This window comes from Lolium rigidum, chromosome 5 (genome assembly GCF_022539505.1).
Source record: "Lolium rigidum isolate FL_2022 chromosome 5, APGP_CSIRO_Lrig_0.1, whole genome shotgun sequence".
Lineage (NCBI taxonomy): Eukaryota > Viridiplantae > Streptophyta > Magnoliopsida > Poales > Poaceae > Lolium > Lolium rigidum.
In genome coordinates, this window is record NC_061512.1 from 41,494,209 (window position 1) to 41,502,738 (window position 8,530).

The 8,530-nt window shown below is 48.8% G+C and overlaps 2 protein-coding genes across 2 annotated transcripts; one reads left to right on the forward strand and one right to left on the reverse strand.

The window, feature by feature from the left end:
• The first annotated feature begins 750 nt into the window (after nt 1-750).
• On the forward strand, nt 751-4,851 carry LOC124655401 (kinesin-like protein KIN-14R). The gene is made up of 13 exons (XM_047194304.1): nt 751-945; nt 1,038-1,233; nt 1,412-1,491; nt 1,529-1,688; nt 1,806-1,913; nt 1,999-2,175; nt 2,260-2,545; nt 2,621-2,782; nt 2,902-3,117; nt 3,205-3,270; nt 3,315-3,486; nt 3,574-3,719; nt 3,781-4,851. The coding sequence occupies exons 1-13, from the start codon at nt 751-753 to the stop codon at nt 4,640-4,642; spliced, it is 2,826 nt and encodes a 941-aa protein (XP_047050260.1). The 3' UTR covers nt 4,643-4,851.
• A 962-nt stretch (nt 4,852-5,813) lies between these two features.
• Nucleotides 5,814-7,850, reverse strand: LOC124655489 (p21-activated protein kinase-interacting protein 1-like). The gene is made up of 3 exons (XM_047194371.1): nt 7,120-7,850; nt 6,474-6,765; nt 5,814-5,896 (listed from the first exon to the last, which is right to left on the reverse strand). Coding segments are annotated over exons 1-3 (978 nt in total). The 5' UTR covers nt 7,804-7,850; the 3' UTR covers nt 5,814-5,894.
• Nucleotides 7,851-8,530: the final 680 nt, after the last annotated feature.

The following is an 8,530-nucleotide window of genomic DNA, read 5'->3' on the forward strand; positions in this document are numbered from 1 at the left end:
TGAACGCGTGTTTCTTAAAAGGAAGAACTATATATTCCCCCTTAATCAACATAGCACTACCAAATTGACTGGTAAGAAAATCCAATGAGATTTACAAGATTTATTCCCATTAATTCTAGCATGAGCACAGACCAGAACAGACTCGCAAATAAACCAGCGTACCGACAGCTATTACCAGACGAATTTTAGCTTTTCCGGTCGAGGCAGCATTACGCTGACGTGTGGGACCCACCACCGCCGCCAGCACGCACCCCATTAAACAACGACCCGGAACAGAACGCTCACGCATTTCGAATTCGGAATTGGAAAGAGAGAAAAAAGGAAACCCCCAACGGTCACCCCTCCCCAAATCTTCAAATCCTCCCACGAATTCGCGATCGATCCATCCATTCCCGGATTCCCCACTTCTCTCTCGCTCTCGCTTTCGCTCGAATTCGGACGCATCCATGGAGGAGGGCATCGGGGAAGGCGCGGCGGTGGAGAAGGCGGCGGCGGCGGTGAGGAAGACGGTGAGGGTGTCCGAGACCTGCGACTTCATCCCCGACGCCGACGCCGGCAGCGACGGTACGTTTTCACGGATCTCGTCGGCCGCCTGTTTGAATCGCCTTTTGTGTTTCCGATGGATGATATCGTTGTCTCATTTCAGGGGATTATTCCGCGGGGGATTCCAGATCCTCGGTGGCGGCGGCGGCCCTGCCCGACGGCGCCAGCTGCACCGGCTCCACGGAGGCCCTCCCGCGCGACGACGGGATGCACCAGGACACGCCCGACTACATCCGCCGGGGCGCCGCCGCCCGGGTCCGGATCGCGCCGCTCGAGCTCTTCTCAGCGCCAGAGCCGTCTCCCGCCAAAGCCGCCGCCGCCGCCACCGCCACCTCCGTGTTGGGAGCTGCCGCGCCGGAGGCCGGTGCGCAGGAGGAGGAGGCCACGGGTTGTCAGGACGGGGTACGTCTGATCTCCATAACTCGTCAATGCGTGTTTTACGGTATGCCGTCTGTTGTTGTCGTTGTTGTTGCTTACGCAGATCGAGTTCGCAGGGTGACGGTGACTGCTGCGGCCAGCTGCGGCAGGAGTACCGCTCGCTGCTCAGGGAGAAGGGGGAGTGCAGGAGGCTGCTGGAGGATCTGATCAGGGAGAACGAGGTCAAGAGCAAGGAGTGCCACGAGGCGCAGACCTCCCTGCGCGAGCTGCAGATGGAGCTCATGCGCAAGTCCATGCACGTCGGCTCTCTCGGTAAGAAGAACCTGTCACTGACAATTACAGCAAACTCAGTTAGTACCAGTTTTATCATCACCGATAAATGAAAAATGAATTGGTGTCAGTCTTGCGGATTGTCACAACCAGAATTGCATGTTTAGACTTTCCCTGTCGATTAGGAGCGTTTTCTAAAACTCTTGTTTGCCATATGCAGCATTTGCAGTGGAAGGGCAAGTGAAAGAGAAGAGTCGCTGGTGCCAACTACTGAAAGACCTGAGCGAGAAATTTAAGGTGATTCAGTCCCCGGAGTCTCTGTTTCTTCGCAGTATACAATCTTAGACGTGAGATTGAGAGCGTGAATAAACTTACGCTTTATTTCCACGATCTGCAGGCCTTAAAGTCGGAGCACCAGGTTTTACAACAAGAATCGGAGGAATACAAAAGGTGCTTGTCGGATGCTACACAGATGACTACAACGATTCATCAATACGGTATGCTTTTGGAGTTGTTACCAAAAGATGAGCAACTTATGTAAACTATTCTTCAGTTTTCTTGTGTGTATGCACCTCCAACTGAAGACAGCAAACATGGTTTCTGTATCTCAACAGTGAATCAATATGCGAGTTTAGAATGCGAATTTAAGGACCTCAAAGAGAAGTTCAGCGAGGAGGCAAAGGAACGCAGGGATCTTTACAACAAGCTTATTGAGATCAAAGGTTAGCTGTTTTATTTCTGTTGCTGGTTTACGAATTGGTACTGCGGAATGGTGATCTTACCCTTGTTTGTTTGCGCATTTCTCAGGTAACATTAGAGTGTTTTGCCGCTGCCGGCCGCTGAACACGGAAGAAATAGCAGAAGGAGCTTCAATGGCGATTGACTTTGAAACTGCAAAAGATGGAGAGCTCGTTGTCAGAGGTCATGTATCTTCGAAGAAAGTTTTTAAGTTTGATTCGGTCTTCAACCCTGAAGAAGACCAAGGTAATTCTTTCGTAAATGCAGTTTTGCTCAGTTTTTATCTGTTATCATATTTTTAACAATTGATTTCCTTTAACATGTGTACAGAGAAAGTGTTTGAGAAAACTGCCCCATTTGCGACTTCTGTGTTGGATGGATACAATGTTTGTATCTTTGCTTACGGACAAACCGGCACTGGGAAAACATTTACAATGGAAGGAACTGACGGTGCTCGAGGGGTTAACTACAGGATTCTAGAGGAGCTCTTCCGAGTCATCAAGGACAGACATGACCTTTTCCAATACGAAATTACTGTCAGCGCCTTGGAGGTTTACAATGAACAGATCCGTGATTTGCTCCTGACAGGGTCTCAACCAGGTGCAACAACAAAAAGGTATGCCACTTGTGAATTATATCATGTTTGCAAAGTTATGTGGAGACCTAGCATACCATGATACCTTGTTCGCAGGTTAGAAGTAAGACAAGTTGCGGAAGGAGTTCACCATGTACCTGGACTGGTTGAAGCACGAGTAGCCAACATGGATGAGGCCTGGGACGTCCTAAAAACTGGAAGCAAAGCCAGAGTTGTTGGTTCTACAAATGCTAACGAACACAGCAGCCGATCACACTGGTCAGTAAAACTTGTTCTTACTGCTGTTCACCAGCTTTTCATACACTTGCACTTGCACTAAGTTGTAGAAACATCCACCTGGTCAGTAAAATCATGTCGTCCCTAATTTTGTATTTCAGCATACATTGTGTTATGGTCAAAGGAGAAAACTTGATGAATGGAGATCGCACAAACAGTAAACTATGGCTAATTGACCTAGCCGGAAGTGAGCGTGTGGCAAAGACAGATGCTCAGGGTGATCGGCTGAAGGAAGCACAAAATATTAACAAGTCCCTTTCTGCACTTGGGGATGTCATATCTGCTCTTGCAACTAAGAGCCAGCATATACCCTTCAGGTTTCCATCTTTCAAACCTTAGTTATAGTTTGCAGTTTGGGCTGGAGATTATATGAACTCATTGACATTTATTTCTCAAACTGGCAGGAATTCAAAGTTAACGCATTTGCTGCAAGACTCACTAAGTACGCATTTATCTTCTTCTGTGCTGGCGTGATTTTAGCCTATCCTTTAGTTCTCGTAATAACGTGTGTAAGCATTGCAGGTGGAGACTCCAAAACTTTGATGTTTGTTCAAATTAGCCCAAATGAGAATGACGTGGGTGAAACTCTTTGCTCGCTGAATTTTGCGAGCAGAGTGAGGGGGATAGAGCTTGGACAGGCAAGGAAACAAGTTGATGTTGGAGAACTGTCAAGATATAAGCTTATGGTACTCTATTGCACTGTTGATTTATGTTTTAGTACCATTTAGCTTCCATATGTTTAATATGAATGTATACTGTTGTGGTTCTGCTAGGTTGGGAGAGCCAAACAGGATTGCAAGAACAAAGATACTCAGATAAAGAGCATGGAAGAGACAATCCAATCCCTTGAAGCGAAGAACAAGGCCAAAGACCTGCTCACTATGAATCTCCAAGACAAGGTACTTCGAGCTGACTTGCAGTCAACTTCTTCTACTGTTGTTTGCTCTACTAAGAAGTTATAATCACCAATAGTTAAGTAGTATAACTTGCACGCTTAGTGTTATGCATGAAGAATCAACATGTTTAACATTGCTCATCTTTTTCCAGATCAAAGAGTTGGAATCACAGCTGCTGGTTGAAAGAAAGATCGCAAGGCAGCACGTTGACAACAAGATCGCCCAAGATGTCGAGAGAAAGCAGCAGCAAATCCTGAAGGAAGAGAATTCATCCTTCCTGAGAAGCCCCATGTCGGAGAGGAACCTCAACTCCACCGCAGACAGACCAGCAGCCAAAAATTTCGGGATCGCAAAGCAAATGCTTTCGGACAGCAACAGTGAGGCCTACAGCTTCAACCAGCTGATGTCTCTTGCGGAGGAGAAGGAGAACAACCCTGAAGCTGCCCAGCTGCGCCTGAGCGCAAAGGCTAGGCGAGTGTCATTGTGCAATGGAGCCTACCAGCAACCAGCGAACTCGGCTTCCCGTCGCAACTCGCTGATACCGCTTCCCCGCCGCAATTCGCTGATGCCTCTGCCCATAGCTGGCAAGCCTGCTGGAGCAGCAGCAGCTTCACCCCTTGACAAGATCAAGGAGTACTCTTCACCACCGCTGCCATGCTCCCCTCCTGTGATGTCCAACGACAAAGGCAGCAGGAGCAAGAGGATCAACAGCATCCTGCGGCGCAGCCTGCAGAAGAAAGTGGTCATCAGGCCACCAATGACAGGGCAAGCAGGAAGGAGGGGGACTGGTGCCGCTACCCAGGGCGTCGACTGTGCTCGCAGGACAGCGGCACGGCGCGTGCCATTGAGCGGTGGCCCTGCCGCGGCAGGTGCACCGAGGGCTGGGCATCAGAACAGGGACAAGGAGAGAGGGTGGAACACCGGGACAAGCTTCAGGAACTTCTGATGATGAGGAGTCAGCTCTGAAGAGATAATGTAGATTGGGTAGGGAAAGGTTAGATGTTTATAGTTCGAGTTTGGCGTTCTCGCCTATTGTGAGAGAACAGCTCTGCATTTCTTTTTTATATAGGTTTGGAGATTGATTGATCTGGCTATCAGATACGTCATCTGTGTCTGCTCTGCATTTCTTTTTTATATAGGTTTGGAGATTGATTGATCTGGCTATCAGATATGTCATCTTTGTCTGCTACGAAACTGATGCCGGTTCTGATCAGGACTACAAGTGCTTCCAGTTTGAGTGTGAGACATTTCCTGCATACTGAATGATGTTGTATATGTCTTGAGTTCTGTTTTTGCAGATCCTGACCAGAAATCAACTTAAAGTACTTGCAGTTGGGTGAGATATTTTCTACCATGGGGCCATTTGAACATAAGATTCCATAGATATTGTGCAAAGGTTTCACATAAAGAAGCCCATTTAGGTTGATAGGTTGTGGAGATTCAAACTGAACATAAGCTATGGTATAAGACCTATGAAAGTTTAAAAGTTCATCTCCAAATAGTGTAACCAAGTTAAAAACAATTCGTAGATAGGGTAGGGAAATGTGAGATGTTTATAGTTCCAGTTTGCATTCTCGCCTTTTTTTTCTGCTACGAAACTGATGCCGATTCTGATCAGGACTACAAGTGCTTCCAGTTCGAGTGTGAGACATTTTCTGCATACTAAATGATGTTGTATATGTCTTGAATTCTGTTCTTGCAGATCATGACCAGAAATCAATTTAAAGTACTTGCAGTTGGGTGAGATACTTTCTACCATGGGGCCATTTGAACATATTCTGCAAAGGTTTCACATAAAGAAGCCCAGTTAGGTTGAAAATTTGAAAGTTTAAAAGTTGATCTCGAAATAGTGCAACCAAGTAATAAACCATTCACAGTTTAAAAAAAAAGTAATAAACCATTCGCGGCAATCTTTAGAAACCAATTAACATAACATTAGAATAATATTCCACACTGAAAATTTGTCATACAATAGAATCACATAACCGCCAAACTATGTTGATGTATAATTGATGATTATCATACATTTCCCATGCATCCAGCTAGTGCCCTGCCTTCAAGATCTGTGTCTTGAAGCCCTCGGTACCGTACGAGCCCGGTAAGTCCCAGTACATAAGAGCCCTCTACAGGGACTAAACTAAACATTACAAAACTGGTAGCCCACTTTGATGCTTTAACTCACGTCTCTGTTCCTAAAATCCTGCAAATCAAGAGTCACACCAAAAGCCAGAGTTAGAATCTCGCAGCAGAGCTATTTGCATAGTGAAGATGGATTTCCATGTAAAGCTAAGGAAACACTTTCAGATTTGTCAAGCAAAGGACACAACGTGGTTTTTTCTCCATATCAGATTTTAGATAAGCAGGATAAAGAAGTACCATGTGCCATAACAAATTAAAAATATCATCAGGTTCTAAGGAGTTTATTAGCTTCAGCAGGATAGATGACAAACTATACTTCTTAACAAAATCAATCATAGAGAAATATAACCATAGTGAAACATGAACACAGGAGATGGCCAAATTCCACATCAATAATAAATTTTGAAGGAGACATGGTATGATGGTATTATCAGAAAACTTGAATACATATACGATTGTAAATAATGAACAAGATGCCATGTTATTGAGGCATCAGCAGATGAAACCAAGTATAATAGCATTCATAGTTCTTATCTGAGAACAACCAATCCAATGTTATGATGTATGGTTATTTTTATGGCTCCACTGTGCATATGGAGTATAGCATTGTTTCGCACATGAAGTTTCCATGGACTTACATTTCAATGATGACCCAGCAAGACATGTTATCCTTGCTTTTGTGTTGACCTCTGCCAATGGAGTAGGCTTCTCGTTTCCAGTCATCCGGGCATCCCAGATCCTTATGACGCCATCGGATGAAGCCGAAGCAACTAGGGTGCTCAGTTCAGACCCGTCATTCCTGTTATCGAAAACGACAATCCCTTTTACTCGAGTTGAATGAGCGCCCTCAATGCGCGATGAAACCTTGCCGCTGGACAGATCCCAAGCAGTAATACCACGATCCTCGCCTCCAGTGTAAAGTACTCCATTCTGACACATAAACATGATAAACAAGTGAGCAACTTAACAGCATATATTCATATATGTATGATGTTTCTACAAGATTATAGAAGAAAGAGTAGAGAAACAAGGGAGGTGAAGCCAAAGTGCTACAGCATTAAGCATATGAAGATCCACTCACTTAACAAAGGGAATTGGACCTTATAAGTCCTAATAGCTACTTCTTGAAGTTTTAGCTACCAGTCTTATGGGCCGTCAGATAGCTGACCACAGTCAGATTTGCATTGAACAGGTTGACAGACTTCAAGAATTTCTCAACCCTACACTAAGAATTAAGCAACAAGCAGGATGAAGTTTATCTGGAGGCACATGAAATCGAAATACCTTTGCAGGGGCGAAGGCGAGCACCCTCTTGTCGCAGCGCATCTCATGGATGATCCTGGCGTCCTCGGAGTCATGCACGGTGACCTTCTCCTCGGCGGCCATCACGAATCGGTCCCCGCCGGCAGCGTCCTCAGCGTAAGCCACGGCCGACGCGGGGCGCTCGAGGCGGCAGGCGAAGCTGCGGCGGCCGCGGAGCAGGTTGAGCATGGCGAGCCCCCCCGCGCGGCCAACGGCGAGCGCGACGCGGCCGGAGGGGTGCACGGCGACGGCGTCGGCGGCCTCGCGGCCCCGCGGGAAGACGCGGAGCGAGCTGAGGAGCGCGAAGCCGTCGGCGTCGTAGAGGTGGAGCAGGCCGTCGTCGGAGGCGGCGAGGAGGTTGCGGGGCACGGGCCCGATGGAGTGGAAGGCGAGCGCGGAGACGGCGGCGCAGGGGTCGAGGAGCGGGCCGAGGTCGGCGGCGGTCGGCAGGTCGTAGAGGCGGACGGAGTCGTCGGCGCCGCCCGAGGCCGCCAGCCCCGCGCGCGGCGCGGCCGCCACGCAGCGGATGGGCCCCGCGTGGGCCGGGTAGGAGAAGAGCGGGGCGAGGGCGAGGGTTCCGTCGGAGGAGGAGGGGGATGTGGCGGTGATGGGCTTGAGGGAGAAGCCCCAGATGAAGCGCTCGTAGGATCCGGCGATGAGAGCCATCGGAGACGGAGGGGAAGAAGCGAGAGCCGCCGCCGCCGCCTGAAGGGTTGAGGTTGAGGAGGAGAGGGGAGAAAGGGTTTGGGGTTTTGATCTTCTTTTTGCGCCGTGGACCGTGTGGTGGGCCAGGACATGATGGATGAGGCATGCCACGGACCCACGGTTGAAAGTCAATTATTGCTTAACTTAGAGCAGGGCGACGCAAACGAACACTTAGCCACCGTCCGCCGAGGTGGAAAATGCGTTTGAGCTCTGCTCCAAGCGGGGTGACGCAAAGTGACCGGGTCGTTCACAGTGATGTAAGTCTGGTCCAAATATGCGTCAGGTTTGCGTCACCGCGGTCGCACCGAGCGTCCTCCTTTTCTTACCCGGTCCCGCACGTCAGGGACAACGAAATCGACCGCTTCGATTTGCTTCTTTTTCCCCTTCTGTGTTGTCCTAGTGCGATGCCACCACCCCAACCCCACCCGCCGCCGCACCGCAATACACGCCGTGCGCTCGGTCCTCGCCGCGCCATAGAACAGGATCTCAGTCGGGGTAGGCTCTGGCGCGCACCTGTCGCCTGTTTGGGAGCCAAACTTTGCCGGTTGCACCGCCGGCCTCGCCGCCTACGACCTGTTCGATCAATTGCGCCGCTAAGTTTCTTGCTCATGTTTTCGCGCTATTGTCCGCGGCCATTGATCTGTAGTTCCTACCCAAGCAGATGGACATGTGGCAGATGCTGGACAAG

Excerpts from the sequence above, each read along its gene's own strand:
- LOC124655401 (XM_047194304.1), top strand. The coding sequence starts at position 751 with ATGCACCAGGACACGCCCGACTACATCCGCCGGGGCGCCGCCGCCCGG. Across the intron at positions 1,689-1,805 it reads TACAACGATTCATCAATACG|TGAATCAATATGCGAGTTTA; the intron begins GTATGCTTTTGG and ends GTATCTCAACAG. Across the intron at positions 2,176-2,259 it reads CAACCCTGAAGAAGACCAAG|AGAAAGTGTTTGAGAAAACT; the intron begins GTAATTCTTTCG and ends ACATGTGTACAG.
- LOC124655489 (XM_047194371.1), bottom strand. The coding sequence starts at position 7,803 with ATGGCTCTCATCGCCGGATCCTACGAGCGCTTCATCTGGGGCTTCTCC. Across the intron at positions 6,766-7,119 it reads TCGCCTTCGCCCCTGCAAAG|AATGGAGTACTTTACACTGG; the intron begins GTATTTCGATTT and ends TTTATGTGTCAG.